Here is a 16,610-nt window from a genome sequence, read left to right as displayed (position 1 = left end):
CATTCTTAAGGTGCGGCTATCTATCCCCGAGACACTTTAGCCAGGATCGTGTATATTTGCGCTTATTAATGCTGCAATGTCAGGGTTTTGCTGACTCTTATAGGAAGCTGGCTAGCAATAACATTTTTAGCTGGTCTTTTTCATTTAGTACATACACGGTTTAGAAGAAAATCTAATCACCATTAAAAAAATAAATAAATAAACGTACAAAACTATTGAAATCCCCCAGAAGCATGTGCATATTTTTCTGGTTTGCATGTTGTGTGTGTATGTGTGTGTGTGTGTGTGTGTGTAGTTACCTAAGCACAGTCGGCCTAGTGTTTGATAGGTGATGGAGAAGCGTATGGTCGTGGGGACAATAAACTACATGCGCCTATGCCAACATGTGTTTAAGTATAGCGACGAACATGGACGCTTTCTTTAACGTAAAACAGTTAAAGGCTCATTCGGTTTTGTTTACATTTTTATTTTTTTTTTCATTTCAAGTAGCCTCTAATCACCTTACATTAGTTCTGATTTACTGTAGTCACCAATCAGAGTATTTTAAAACAATGGCACTGAAATGTCACCACATGTTAAAGCTAACAAAGTAACATGATTATATCAGCGGAACAAACCAGTCGCCGGTACGTATAGACAGATCATGTGTTGCTCAACAATCGACAGCATTTTGAAATCTATTTGTATTTAGACAAATATATTGGGAATAAAGCGTTGTGTTTTAAAAGGCAGACATTGAGGTAGAATTTAAATTGGTCACAATTGTATTTTTTTCCGCAGCTAGAAGTGTCGGCTGAGGCTGATTTTAATTGGCATGTCAGTTTAGGATTCTTGCAGTAGAGGTTATGTAGTGAATTGCGGTACTCTGAAATGAAGTGATATGTGTATTAGAATCGTGAAGCGTCATCTTCCTTTGTTTTAGGTTCACCCCGGGCATTTTATGAATTGTAATGTAATGTCAGACAGTGTGTGATGAATTTCTGAAGGCCTGTTATAGGCCTATATGACAATTTCGTGGAAACGTCTCATGGAAAAATGTAGTTGCAGTTTGTCAGGACTAAAGACTGGCTAATATGACATGGTGAACAAGTCCTGTGGTTAAAGAATGCCTGCCTGTTGCTTAAAACATTGTGTTGTATGCCGAATGTTTCTTGCCCATAGACTACATGTTGCTATACTGTTCCTTTATAATATTCAAGTATTATTTTTTAAATCATTTAATGAAATAGGTAAATACCTCATCATTGATGACTATGGTCAACCTGAGTGACAAGTAACCCGTCCTGGACAGAGGTTTCTTCAAGGCCTGTGGTGGGAACCCCATGGTGTAGGATTAAGAGAAAGAATACAGGGAGTGGTACAAATGAGCAGTTGTCCTGCCCCCTTTTACTCATTTTGGATGCTTAAATTACTAAATTGTGATTTTAATGCTAATCTGTATGATTCTATGGTCTGAGCGAGTCTCCAGTACTACATGAATGGTAAACTTAAAAACTCTACTTCTCTTAGCTTAATGATATTTTCTTTTACTGTGTACGATTGGTAGAAATGAAAATCGTGATTTGTCTCTCAGCTTGTGTGTGTGTGTGTGTGTGCATGCGGTGTGTCAACAATGGCAATTAATCACTAAATTCTAAACAAACCCACATATAAAACCCCCTCCCCACCCTCCCCAGACACCTATAAAACACAGGATTCTTGCTCTCACCCCCCACTCATTTTGTGAAAAAGCATGTCTGTTGCCAAGACTACAGCTCGTGTCTTGAGTCGTACATACTATGACCCCAGCCACCCGGGGTCATACGGAGGGGCCTCCAGACTGCAGAGAGCCGTGCAGGAAGATACGGGGAAAAAAGTGGCTACTGATGACACCAGAGAGTGGCTGTCTATGCAAGACAGTTATACTTTACATAAGCCGGCTAAAAAGAATTTCCCCAGGAGCAGAGTGTTTAATACCGAGAGCCATGTATCAGCGGCAGGCCGGTTTATGCGACATGCAAGGGCTGGCGATGTACAACGACGGGTTAAAGTATCTCCTTACGGTGATTGATGTTTTTTCCTAAAAGGCATACTTGCGTGTGTTAAGAAACAAGACAAGGGTGGTTGTAACGGAGGCCTTTGATTTTATTTTATCCGAGGGGGCGTGTCCCTCAAGTTACACACGGATGCGGGTAATGAGTTTTCAGAATGAACTTTTCAGAAACTTCTAAAAAGTCATAAAATCACCCAATTCACCATTTAACCGAACGTTAAAAGAGAGGATGTCCAAGTCAAATTGTATTTTCTTACAGCTTGAAAACTACATCTTTTCATTGTGCCACACATACAATGTGTAGTGTACATTTGAATGTGTAGTGTACACATTCAAATGTAACGCTTTTTAATAAAGTAAAAACATTTTGCCCCCAAATAATTCTATTAAACAGTAATATCAGCGACCGCTCTCCCTTAACTACAAGAGTAGCAGGACTGCACACATTAATTTAACATGCTATAATTTAACATTTTCATTTTCATTTACTTTTTCCCCTGTGTACACTACACATTCAAATGTACACTACACATTGTATGTGTGGCACAATGAAAAGATGTAGTTTTCAAGCTGTAAGAAAATACAATTTGACTTGGACATCCTCTCTTTTAACGTTCGGTTAAATGGTGAATTGGGTGATTTTATGACTTTTTAGAAGTTTCTGAAAAGTTCATTCTGAAAACTCATTACCCGCATCCGTGTGTAACTTGAGGGACACGCCCCCTCGGATAAAATAAAATCAAAGGCCTCCGTTACAACCACCCTTGTCTTGTTTCTTAACACACGCAAGTATGCCTTTTAGGAAAAAACATCAATCACCGTAAGGAGATACTTTAACCCGTCGTTGTACATCGCCAGCCCTTGCATGTCGCATAAACCGGCCTGCCGCTGATACATGGCTCTCGGTATTAAACACTCTGCTCCTGGGGAAATTCTTTTTAGCCGGCTTATGTAAAGTATAACTGTCTTGCATAGACAGCCACTCTCTGGTGTCATCAGTAGCCACTTTTTTCCCCGTATCTTCCTGCACGGCTCTCTGCAGTCTGGAGGCCCCTCCGTATGACCCCGGGTGGCTGGGGTCATAGTATGTACGACTCAAGACACGAGCTGTAGTCTTGGCAACAGACATGCTTTTTCACAAAATGAGTGGGGGGTGAGAGCAAGAATCCTGTGTTTTATAGGTGTCTGGGGAGGGTGGGGAGGGGGTTTTATATGTGGGTTTGTTTAGAATTTAGTGATTAATTGCCATTGTTGACACACCGCATGCACACACACACACACACACAAGCTGAGAGACAAATCACGATTTTCATTTCTACCAATCGTACACAGTAAAAGAAAATATCATTAAGCTAAGAGAAGTAGAGTTTTTAAGTTTACCATTCATGTAGTACTGGAGACTCGCTCAGACCATAGAATCATACAGATTAGCATTAAAATCACAATTTAGTAATTTAAGCATCCAAAATGAGTAAAAGGGGGCAGGACAACTGCTCATTTGTACCACTCCCTGTATTCTTTCTCTTAATCCTACACCATGGGGTTCCCACCACAGGCCTTGAAGAAACCTCTGTCCAGGACGGGTTACTTGTCACTCAGGTTGACCATAGTCATCAATGATGAGGTATTTACCTATTTCATTAAATGATTTAAAAAATAATACTTGAATATTATAAAGGAACAGTATAGCAACATGTAGTCTATGGGCAAGAAACATTCGGCATACAACACAATGTTTTAAGCAACAGGCAGGCATTCTTTAACCACAGGACTTGTTCACCATGTCATATTAGCCAGTCTTTAGTCCTGACAAACTGCAACTACATTTTTCCATGAGACGTTTCCACGAAATTGTCATATAGGCCTATAACAGGCCTTCAGAAATTCATCACACACTGTCTGACATTACATTACAATTCATAAAATGCCCGGGGTGAACCTAAAACAAAGGAAGATGACGCTTCACGATTCTAATACACATATCACTTCATTTCAGAGTACCGCAATTCACTACATAACTTCTACTGCAAGAATCCTAAACTGACATGCCAATTAAAATCAGCCTCAGCCGACACTTCTAGCTGCGGAAAAAAATACAATTGTGACCAATTTAAATTCTACCTCAATGTCTGCCTTTTAAAACACAACGCTTTATTCCCAATATATTTGTCTAAATACAAATAGATTTCAAAATGCTGTCGATTGTTGAGCAACACATGATCTGTCTATACGTACCGGCGACTGGTTTGTTCCGCTGATATAATCATGTTACTTTGTTAGCTTTAACATGTGGTGACATTTCAGTGCCATTGTTTTAAAATACTCTGATTGGTGACTACAGTAAATCAGAACTAATGTAAGGTGATTAGAGGCTACTTGAAATGAAAAAAAAAATAAAAATGTAAACAAAACCGAATGAGCCTTTAACTGTTTTACGTTAAAGAAAGCGTCCATGTTCGTCGCTATACTTAAACACATGTTGGCATAGGCGCATGTAGTTTATTGTCCCCACGACCATACGCTTCTCCATCACCTATCAAACACTAGGCCGACTGTGCTTAGGTAACTACACACACACACACACACACACACACACACAACATGCAAACCAGAAAAATATGCACATGCTTCTGGGGGATTTCAATAGTTTTGTACGTTTATTTATTTATTTTTTTAATGGTGATTAGATTTTCTTCTAAACCGTGTATGTACTAAATGAAAAAGACCAGCTAAAAATGTTATTGCTAGCCAGCTTCCTATAAGAGTCAGCAAAACCCTGACATTGCAGCATTAATAAGCGCAAATATACACGATCCTGGCTAAAGTGTCTCGGGGATAGATAGCCGCACCTTAAGAATGTCAGAGCCCGGACCGTTCGCAGAATTACATCAGCTAGCAGCTCGTGCGCCTCACCGCGGACTCCATCGTGCTCAGAGCCATTGTGTCCGACATATTATGAATGAATGAAATGCCTTTTTATTGTCACTATACACATGTACAATGAGAATAAAAAGCAGATCCTCCAGTGCAAACATGCACGTAGAACACACAACAAACAATAAACAAATAGTGCAAAAAAAGTGCAAAACGTTCTGCGGTGCTACATATATACATATGGAAGGAACAAATAACTGTGTAGGTTATTGCCGCTGCCATTTCCCTTGTTATCCGGTAAGTAGTAAAGTAAGAAAATGAATCTCTGTTCACATTTCGCTCAGAAATCTCACTGCAAAGTGGATGACGACTGGTTCTGTTGAATTAGGTCTAAGTTTCATTAAGAGTCAAACACGGTGCAGCTCGGTCACCACTGTTAACTTAACATACCGTCCTCAGTAAACATCTCAAATCAGGCGCCCGGATGTCTTAAGTATAGGCCGCGGGGTCACCTTGTAGGAAAACCATTTACTAGAAAGCCGTCTTTATTAAAAATAACTAAGGCTTTATTCTTTAAAGTTTTTAATGTGTTTTAATGCGACTGCTAAATGCAGTTTACAAGCTCCTACTGTTATAAATAAAATGCTATTAAACCAGGTGCACTCGAAGTTACAGCTTTTGATGCTTCAGCTAAAAAACAATTTTGGAAAACTCAGCATATAATGAATGGAAAGAATGGTTACAGATTCGTTGATACACAAAATGCTGGCGGATCGTTCTTTCACGGCGGAGACATTCTCTTGCGATGGACCTGACCCTACACTGGGTACATGGGGACCATTGCTGAAGTAAGGATCTAATGCGTAGCTCGGTGTCGAGTCTCACGGTTAAACACCCCAGTCCCCGTCTGGCTCAGGTTTCAAAAGCTGCTAAAGATTGGTAGATTCCACGAGAGGTACCCCTTTAAATACACTTTATTCCCACCATCCCGCAAATATTAGCACATTTTAAAAACATGACCGTGCTGCATACATATAACAAAATGTATGTACAACTTTTATTTTGAATAATAAAACACCTGTACATGTTACATTTTAAAACTCATTTGATAAATGTACTCAAACATTTTTGTACAAGTTTGAAAAATAAAACACACGTATACATGTTACATTTTAAAACCATTGTGCAACTTTGAAAATAAAAAAAACTTCATGTTATGTTAACAAAATCTGCTTTGATAAAGAGCCTACAAATTTTTTGCAACTTTGTTTTTGTAAAATAAAAGCCACGTTCATATATTAGATTTCAAAACCGATTCGCAAAATGAATGCATATAACTTTGTACAAACACGCTTGCGCTGCATACACGTAACAAAACGTTTTTGTACAACGCGTCTAGAAAATAAAACACCCGAACATTTTAAAACATCTGTACGTCTTACTTTGAAAAGCTTTCATATTACATTTTAAAATATCTGTACATCTTACTTTGAAAAAACTTTTATATGTTACATTTTAAGACATCTGTACATCTTACTTTGAAAAAACTTTCATGTTACATTAACAAATTCATTCGATGAAATATTTTTAAAGACTTACAACACCCTTTTGCGATGCTGCTAGTTTTACATTTCGGTATCCAAAAGGCAGTTTCCCCACTAGGCAACAATCTGCGTTTGTCGTAGACGTCCCTGACATTTTTATTGAGGTCTATTAAACGTTTTCACGTCGCGTTTGATTTTGTTATAGTGCGGCATTATGGGGAATTATCCCGCTGCCTTTCATTTAACACGCTTAACCTTCGGCCTATGTTAGCTTTCTGTTCCTGTCTCTTATGTTAGACGGGTCGGTGTCAAGCAGCACGTGTCTTACATCAGCCATAAGATACCCTCAAAACAATTATTTATCATCCAATTTGTTTCTTACTTCTTGGTTACCTTGTTATGCTTCCTTATCCATGAAAAGATTGGTTTTAATATTTTTGGTGTGGCTTTCTGGACCTTTTTTTTTGACAGCATTCCTCTCGTTTTCAATAAAAAATAATGATAAAATAAACCTCTAGAGAATTATATAAATAAACTGAACTGGTCTTATCTTACCTTACATGTGTGGGGATGCCTTACCTTGATTTTGTTTTAATTTATTTAGTTTAAATAGAGATTCCTGACAAAGTCAAAAAGCTTTGATGCAGTATATATTTCGAAAAAAAGGTTCTTGGGTGTGCTATATAGAACTATAGGGGTTCTAACCAGAGGAAATATAACCATTGCCTTCAAAAAGGTGCCATGTCTTTTAATTGAGAATGTCCAAGGAGTGTCATATATGTACCAAGCTAAAAGGTTCAATATGGAGCCTTTTGTTTTAAGAGTATGCACAAATATATGTGGTGCTTTTATGCATGTTAAACTTAAAAATGGGTCGGTGCCGACCCTATCAGCACAGGAAGGTTATTAATAATGTCTCTAAGGATGGTAGCAAACAGGGCTCTTGGGCCGTCGCGTCACCAGACGCCGCGGGTGGCGAGTCGTGTTGAGCAAAGTAAACCGCATCATTTTCATTATTAGCGTTTTTGTTGTTGTCTGTTTCATTTAATAACGCTTCGGGTATAGGAAGGGGTGTTGCTCCGTCCATAACTGCTGATTCAGGTCTTGCGTAGATTTTCTCTTGACCGGTCCGCCCCGTCTCTCTTGTACATAGAAAAAACAGAGAATACCTATTATTAGAATAAGTTATTTTTAATGAATAGCGTTTTTATTATACGTATAAAAGAAATAATATACTCACTATATGGAGTTTTCTATCCGCACCGTCTCCCGTAGAGAAAAAAAACAAACAAAAAATAGCTGAATCTCTAAAAAATAAAATAATTATTTTAAGTTATTTTGTTTTAGAATAAGTTATTTTTAATGAATAGCGTTTTTATTATACGTATAAAAGAAATAATATACTCACTATATGGAGTTTTCTATCCGCAGCGTCTCCCGTAGAGAAAAAAAAAAACAAACCCAAAATAGCTGAATCTCTAAAAATAAAATAATTATTTTAAGTTATTTTATTGTATGGTGTTTATCATAAAACACGCGTAAAAGAAATAATATACTTACTCTATGCAGGTCCCGTGTAGTTTTCTCTTTCCAGTAGGGCAAGGCCTTGATGATACTGGGTACTTGTGTCTACCAAAGGAGGGAATCCCTGCTCGGCATACTAAAAATATCTGCGGTTGGTTACTTATTAGGATTCTTTAAGGAGAAATATACGTCCTGTCAAGTTTTATCTGATGTCTATTTCGATGTACGTTTTAACTACACAGACGGTATGGGGGGAGTCGGGGGAAAAGACAAAACTTCAAACAAGATTTACTGAAATACAAAATGTCAAACTTGATGTGTGGCCCTCGGGGGGGCAAAAGACACAATTTCAAACAAGATTTACTGGAATACAAAATGTCCAACTTGATGTGTGACCCAAATTACAGTTTGACCGGGATTTGACCTATCGGGATGTACATAGGTTGCATGAGGAAAAACACAAGTTTTTCTACCACACAAGGCCAAACTGCTACTGCTGCAGGGGAGTGTCGGCTTTCACGCACACACACACACACACACACACACACTCAAACTGCCGCTAAGCGTTCATTGGAGGAGGATAGCGTCAGACCCAACTCCTCCTCTCATTCTTAGCTCCAACTTGTTCATTCTCACAGGGTTTCTTTCAGTCTCGCGCAGCACAACTCTCAGCTCTCCGGCATCGCTCTCTCCGAGTCCTTTGCGGATTATCCAAAGCCACGGGACCTTACCACGGTACCGCAGCAGACACAGCATCGCTCTCTCCGAGCCCTTTTCCACGGATTCTCCAAAGCCCGGGACCTTACCACGGTACAGCGTACGCTCACACTCCATCAGGTAACCCACCCCACTCAGACCCAGTGTTTGAGACCTTAACGCACCAACCCCCCTGCTCAGTCCCCCTGCTCGGCACCCTCGTAGCACGGGGCTATTCCCACAAAAAACCACACTCATAAGCACACAATTCACTCTACTCAAATAAAAATAAATAATAATTAAATAATAAATAATTAAATAATAAATAATTAAATTATAATAATTATAATAAATAAATAAACTATATACAAATAAACCCCTATCCCAACGCTCAACTCGCTCACAGCCAAAAAAAATTGCCACCTCGCACTAGCTCATGACGTCACCTGGCTTGCAGCCCGGACCTGTCACTTTTTGATTTATTTGACCTTTGTGACCTTTGACCCAACCTGTCACTTTGACAAAAGCGGTATTCTCCATCTCTCTCAGGCATAACTCTCACACCCTCCAGCACAATGCCAATGTCATCCTCCTCAGATCCAACAGCCTTGATTTTGTAGATTTTCATCCTCTGTTCAGAAAGATCTTGTGACACACTGTCCTCATCAGCATCCTGAAACAACAAACACATGGGTTTTTCTGACTGTAATTGCACACTTGAATATTATAAAGGAACAGTATAGCAACATGTAGTCTATGGGCAAGAAACATTCGGCATACAACACAATGTTTTAAGCAACAGGCAGGCATTCTTTAACCACAGGACTTGTTCACCATGTCATATTAGCCAGTCTTTAGTCCTGACAAACTGCAACTACATTATATACACAATTGTATTTCCTGGACACATCCTGTAGCTGAATGACAAATAAAACATGATAATATCTCAAATTATTTGAAAATTGACAAACACATACACAAACACATATGAATAACAAAAACAGAATAATGTTTCTACTTCAACACTTACACTGTACTCTTTGATCAGTTGATCAATGGACTCCCCAAGGTACACCATCAAGCACTGAATAACCAGATTTCTGGTTATGTTATTGCTAGGATTGCTTGGTGACTGAAAATGAGCAAGAATTCCAAAAATTACCATCAGATAAGTGACCATTTATTAAGACAAAACTGTGAGAATTGGCAGTATTAAAAAAAACTGTTAAATATCAAATTATCATCACATGGAACATTATGTGGGATAAGTAGCTGATGTTAATGCACATGCCTGGGTGCTGACAGTCAACAAAACGGTATTGTCAACATTATATAGGTAAAGACAATTCCAAGTTGTATGCTTCAACAAGTTGTATGCTTCAATCTTTAAATGTGTCGTTTTAGTAAATTAATTTAATTTAGTCATTTAGTTTTTTATTTAATTTAGTTTATGATTGTCAGAAAGGGTTTTTCCTTCTTGGGAAAAAACAAAACCCCAGCAATACCTGTACTTGTGGGGTTTTTTGGGTTTTTTTTTTACTAAGAACAGACATGTATTTAAAATACAATTAAAACATGAAACCCATAATTGTGTTGTTAATTATATCAGTGACGTCCTCTTGCACTGACAAAAACATGCAAACAAGTTAGTGGAGCTATGCACCATGCAAATGACTCTTGAAATTTGACAAAATAATTCTTTAAATAAAATTACAAGCTGAAATGTCTGTGGAAAATACCTTGGCTATGATAGCCTGCAACTTCAATCCCATGGCTCCCCCCTTGGAATGGAAAAGGGCCAACAGTTTGGGAGTGTACTCATCCAGCATGGACATGAATTTGGGTTCAAGGTGTACCAGGGTGATCCTGTAGAACTCATCCTGCAGCTGAATGACAAATAAAACACGATAAAGCCTCAAATTATTTGAAGCTTGAAAGATTACATTAAAAAAACCCAAAAGCCTACCCAAAATGAATTTGGAACTCACATGAGATGCCTCAAACAAAGCTGGCCATCTGGCTTTGATGTCTTCAATGCTGGGGGACAGGTTGACAATTTCATGTCGTCTATGTGCAAATGTTTTAGCCATTTTTTCTTTTATCACTTTGTTGTTGTCTCTTTTCTTGACTTCAGTAAGCAACTGAATTCTCTCTTCTTCTTGACTGTCCTCATCTTCACCTGCTGGATATGGCGGAAGGTAATTTACCTCTGCTTTCCGAGGCTTTTTCACTTTATTTGCAGACTTCTGGTCACCTGGACTCTTGTGTTTCATGGCATTGCATGTCAACTCAGGAACACCAAACCCTCTAAGTTTTGTACGATAATTGGCCATCTTGTATTTGATGCTTTGTTGCCAACCATAATAACCTGAGAAAGAGCCAGGTTCCTTGAGACAAGGGTATTTTGTCACAAGTGCCTCAGCAACATAACTAACCTGTGCACTTGAAGGATAGGCTGTAAATGTAAATACAGTTTCAGCCAACTTCTCAAAAATATCAGTCTTTACTTTGGAGGTGGGCAGAAGATTTCCATTCTTTTTATACTCCTCATTGGCTCTTTCCAGGTACATCTCAGTTTCATATGCAAACTGTGGAATGGGAAACTGTTTTGGCCAGGGCTCACAACGTTCTGTGGTCTTCTGCCTTTTGAGAATAATGGTGTCCTGAGAAGAAGTGGTTGCAGCAGAGTCTGCATTGGATACAATTGACTCAGCATATGAGGACTCATAGTCAGACAGTTGGCCAGAGGGGCTGCCAAAACTGTCATCAACCGGAGTCAAGCTTAGGATGACCGGGGTGATGCCAACAACCTTCACAGTGTCTTTGTCTTTTATCTGGTCAGCTCTGTGAAGAGTGAAGTAGTCCTGAAATTCTGGGTCAAAATACTGAAGACTGAAGTCATTTGAAATCCCAAAAGTATCCTTCACAACACTCTGCAGCTCCTCCAATGTTGGTGGGATCCCTGATGGAAGAACCAACTTCTCGATTTGGTCATCAATAATTACACGAAGCTTTGCCTCCATCTCGTTCAACCTAGAATAAAATGTAAATGGGCAGAGTTAAATTTCCCTTCAATTAAATAAAATTAGTTATTACTTTTCATTTATACAATAGTAGAGATATAAAACTATAAAACAAAAAGCACACTTCAACACACCAAATGTTGCAAAAAACAAATACTTGGGAGATGTACATGTTATCAAGTTTTTGTTGTTGTCGTTTTGGTTTTTTTTTTACCTATTATTCACAGCAGATGTAACGTTTCAGGGTTACCAAGCGTTTTCTTCCCACATTGTAAGAAGCCAAGGGCCACATGTCACCAAGTTTCTGCTGCTCCAAAAGACTGATCTTGCCAGTGTCCTCCAGTTGAAAAGATCTCAGATGCTCTACATACCATGCAGCAAGTAACTTCACAATGAAATATACACAATTGTCCAAAACGACTATCTGTATTATCTCAGCAAAGTCTGGTAGTCCACATGTTGAACCATTAGACAGGATCATCCCAGCAGTGTATCTTGTTCCACTGTAGGTGACAGTGGTGGCAAGCTGCACACAAGTCAGAGATGGTGATCTTGCTCTTAAATCTGCCTGTATGTCTGGATGCAGCACATCTACAGGCATTCTGGATATTTTTGTGACAAGCAGGGCAGGTTTCACCTCTTTTGATTGCATGTGGTATGTCATCATCATTTGATGCCTTGTAGAAAGGGTCAGCAACACATTTTTGAAATTGTTAGTGTGTCTCACAACTTGCTTGAAAAATCTGTGTTTTGCCTCAAAGCGCATTGTCCATACTCCAACCAATGGCCCATATTTTTCTATTAAAGCAGGGTAGTGCTCCAAAAAATGGTGTTTTGGTGTGAGCCTTTGATCAGGAAAAACTTCCAAATATCTGATACGATGTTCAGATATTTTAAATTCAAGGTAGGCAATACTTTGTGTTGTGTGAACAGGGGCAACCACTAACTCAACAATGTCCTTCAAAGTCAGAAGAAGTTGCCAAACAGGATCATCTTCAGGTACACGTAAACCAACAAGGAGAGGTAACAAACGTATTAGGGCCCAGTTTTCATGAGCATTTCCTCCTATAGTTTTGCGACCAGCAAAATTTGAAGGGATTGCTTGTGGACTGTTCAATTTGTCTGAGCCCTTATATGGAAAACGTGTGATTATATTATTCAGTTCAGTCAAACTGAAGTAGTGCTTCTTCAAAAACACTTGAAAACACAATGCTAACTCTCTTGGCACTATTCCCTCAAAAAGGTCATGAAGGACATCTGGTGGGTATCCAGACACAAAGTGAAAATTATTAAGTTGATCAGTTAATGGACATGACCGCTTTAAGCCAAAATGAGGCACTAAATTTGGATTTTCTTTGACAGCTTGCACGTGTAAAACATAGTCATCCTTTTTTCGAAGTGGGAAGACCCCAGACCGTACTTCATATGTCTGGTACTCTGAAGAATGTCCAAGGCAGAATCTACAAACATATGGCCCGTTAAAACTTTCAACAAGTCCACTAATTGCATGAGCACCAAGGTTATCGGCTACAACACAGTGTAGGGCGCCTTTAATATTTCTCCCTAAACATGAAATAAAAACCCCCTCCTGTTCAAGAGTGACAAGATCTTTCAAAAGTGGATCCAATACTACTTTGTATTCAAACTGTTTCACATCAACAGATTTGCAAAGTAAAGCTAGTTGTATTGATGTTAAGGCAGACTGTAATCTCAATGGCAAATTGGCCAAAACCCAATAAACTGCAGTTATTTTATGTTTTTTTCGAGAGGTTCCTAATGGGTTACACACCTCAAAATCATCAACCTAAATTATTATTGAGAGTCTTGTTTCTTCTACAGCATAGAAGTCATTGTCCTTAAAACACCTACCATCAAAAATGGACTTAAAATGCCCAGTGCTACTTGAGCACCTCGAAAAGGCTTCCACTGCAATATCTTTGTTCTTCAGTACTTCTTGCAAAGTCTTTAGAACTGGTACATATTGAAAGCTCTTTTTTTGTTCAGCATCAAGAATATATTCAATAGGATCCACAAACTGGAAATGCTCCTTAAAATACTTATTTGTCTTAAAAGCTGAACCAAGTGGCCCGCCTGCTCCAAGAGCTCTGCTAATGGGATGAGAGCGGCACAACTGTTCAGCCAAGTCCTTTATGATAGTGTGGTCAACTGTGCATTTGTTAGATTTCAGTGCTGAATCAATTATATTTTTAACTGCCTCTACAGATGCTGAAGAAGAAATATAGAACAGATCTTCAACCAAAGCATCAATGCACCTCACTGAAACATTATAAGTGCTTTCTAACTTGAGTAGAAGTAAGCCCAGTCCTTGAAGAACAGTACAAGATGCACTTTCTGGATCAACATCACTAGAGCATTCATCACTGTTGAGTTCAGGGACATCAGAATGGTCAGTGTTCTGACTAGGATGACTTTCCAAGACTTCTTTCTTAAAATCAGTTAAGGAGCAACATGTATGTCTCCTGCCTTTGTGCTTTAGAAATGTATTGTATATATTTGTGCGAAAGTCACATCCATTAAAAACGCAAAATACAGTTTCGTGTCTCTTCAAGTGATTTCCTATATGTTGAAAATAGTCCTTCTGAGTAGAGCAAAAAGCAGTGCAAGCCAAACACTTAAATGCAGTGATCACTCCAGGCCTTGGACTCTCTTCAGCAGCATGGTATCTGGACAAATGTGTGCGAAGGGCTCCTTGTGTTTTAAATGTGCAAGGACAACTGCCATACAGACATGGCTGGTGCTGTCCACGACCAAATGTTGCGTGTTGTAATCTGTAATGACGTAGTAGATTCCCCTTTGTAGTAGAAAAAGATTTGCATATCTTACACTGCCATCCCATTTGCCAGGTCCTAAAGTGATGGAAAAATATATATGTAAGAATCTAAATAGTTTTTCATGACAAATGTAAGAGCATGGGTATCTATACACATTTGATGTTGAGATTATAGAGAAGAAGAAAAAAAATCCTACAAATAATAAGCAATTATTTTCTATTTATTATTTTTACAAAAACAAATACGTTAGATTAAGTGGGGTCAACTTGATAATTTTCTGCTGCTTCAATTTCAAAACCATTAGTTTAATTTAATACAACATGGTATCACAACTTACTTTATAATGCACAGTCTACATACCGATCAGGTGAATTTAAGTTGAGGGATCTTCCATTACCTGAAAGGAAAGCAACATTATCATTAATAGCAGTCTCCAAAATAAAAAACTTACACAAACACACGCAGATTGTTAAAGACATGTCTAAATTAATGCAAAAATTTTTAAAGGTGAGGTTCCTATATAACACAAGGAAACTCTTTATTAGATTAAAAAGGGGATAATTCTTCCCCCTTTTTTCAAAATTGCAAATGTGAGCACTTGATATGCAGTCATTCCAATAGATTAACACATTTCAAAACATATAAGGATGTTTACTGTTATTTTCTAATAATGATTCTACAAATTTTCATGTGAGATATTTACTCTTAACAGTAAATATAAACTCACTGACACTGACTTAACGCCTCTAAACAAACACAAAACGTTAGAACACTTATGCAAATATGCGATGTCTTGACAAATCAAGCAAATATTTGAAGTTTACACAGCTACATTCTCGCATGGAAATATCTTAAAAGTTTATTTTGTGACCCAGAAAGAGTAATATTTCAAACTCCGCCACTCTGCGTTCCTTCGCCACTGCCTCGTTTGAGGGTAGGGCTGATTGGCTGGTTTTGTGGCACAAATATAACAGTGTTCAGAAAGAGTTGAGCGCGCACGGGCAGAAATGTTGAGAGCGTATAAGCAACACATTGCGAGCAAGCGCAAATGCAAAAACTGAGCGAGAGGAGCTGCTATTGTGTGTGTGTGTGTATGGATAATAGCAAACGGTGAAATACATTTTTTGCACGCAGCAATTAATTTTGTTCACTTAAATTTAGCTTTTCTTCACTCAAAATAAATTTCTCCTCAAAATGCAACACTTGCACCTGAAATTCTTTTTTACGTGCGCTCAGAATAGTGGCACAAAAATAACGCCACAGTCACGGGGCTCCGACAGCATGACGCGAAAAAACAGTTATGTCGCTGGACTGAGTCACTTTAGCTTCATTAACCACAACTGAAAACCACCGCATCGAGACAAAAGCTTCGAAAAACTGACTGTGGCTGACAAAATCCGGCACAAATGATTTAAACTAAATCACTCACCACTGAGCGCAAAACTTTCTCATGAACTTTTAAAAGTGGATGAAAGACGTTAAAACTCATCGGAATATATCGTTGATATTTTTTAATACGGTAAAACATGTGGTTAGTTAAAGCTGTTCAGTAACACAGTCGTGAAGTCTTGGAAAGTGACCTTGTGCTAGCAGTCCACTAACTGCCATTTGTGTAAAAAAACGATACTATCATTACAGTGATCATTATTAATCTAATTTTGACGTATCATACTGTTTAAAACCTTTACTCAAAACCGATATACGTTATTGTTTAAACCGTGTCTTATATTCGAACAAATTAAGAAATCTTACCTCTTACAAAATGGAGATCGTCCACTCATGAAGCGTGTGTGTCCTGCACGTGGCACAAAGGATTATGGGCGGAAGTGTACAATGATTAAAATGAAAATGCTTTCATCAGTTAAATCTATTAGATTTCTTAAATTTTCTTGGTACTCATACATTTTTTGTTAAATCTACTCAACAAACCATTGCTTAATTTATCCCAAACGAAAGTGTGTAAATTTAAATAACTGAACATCTCAAAATTGTTGAATTTTGCTTAGATTTAATTAAAACGACACATACACGTTTTTACTGAGTAATAATTACTATTACTCTCCTATTAGATAATAATTAACCCCAATCACAGTTTTTACAGTGGAGTGAAGCCCGTTCTTCTGTG

The 16,610-nt window shown here is 38.3% G+C and overlaps 1 protein-coding gene across 13 annotated transcripts; it reads right to left on the bottom strand.

Annotated features, from left to right (window-relative positions):
- Window positions 1-5,939: 5,939 nt before the first annotated feature.
- LOC140586370 (uncharacterized) lies at window positions 5,940-16,286 on the bottom strand. Of its 13 annotated transcripts, none has more exons than XM_072708233.1 (10): window positions 16,238-16,286; window positions 14,823-14,882; window positions 11,908-14,560; window positions 10,659-11,703; window positions 10,410-10,556; window positions 9,701-9,802; window positions 8,011-9,343; window positions 7,859-7,928; window positions 7,691-7,757; window positions 5,940-7,592 (listed from the first exon to the last, which is right to left on the bottom strand). In XM_072708233.1, the coding sequence occupies exons 4-7, from the start codon at window positions 11,691-11,693 to the stop codon at window positions 9,113-9,115; spliced, it is 1,515 nt and encodes a 504-aa protein (XP_072564334.1). In that variant the 5' UTR covers window positions 11,694-11,703; window positions 11,908-14,560; window positions 14,823-14,882; window positions 16,238-16,286; the 3' UTR covers window positions 5,940-7,592; window positions 7,691-7,757; window positions 7,859-7,928; window positions 8,011-9,112. The 13 variants fall into 13 exon arrangements, with proteins under 13 accessions (XP_072564334.1, XP_072564336.1, XP_072564335.1 ...); XM_072708235.1 differs by having other exon boundaries at window positions 13,563-14,560; XM_072708234.1 differs by having other exon boundaries at window positions 14,846-14,882.
- Window positions 16,287-16,610: the final 324 nt, after the last annotated feature.

The sequence above is a fragment of the Paramormyrops kingsleyae genome, unplaced genomic scaffold, assembly GCF_048594095.1.
Source record: "Paramormyrops kingsleyae isolate MSU_618 unplaced genomic scaffold, PKINGS_0.4 ups45, whole genome shotgun sequence".
Classification (NCBI taxonomy): domain Eukaryota; kingdom Metazoa; phylum Chordata; class Actinopteri; order Osteoglossiformes; family Mormyridae; genus Paramormyrops; species Paramormyrops kingsleyae.
This window is presented reverse-complemented; position numbering and strand designations above follow the sequence as displayed.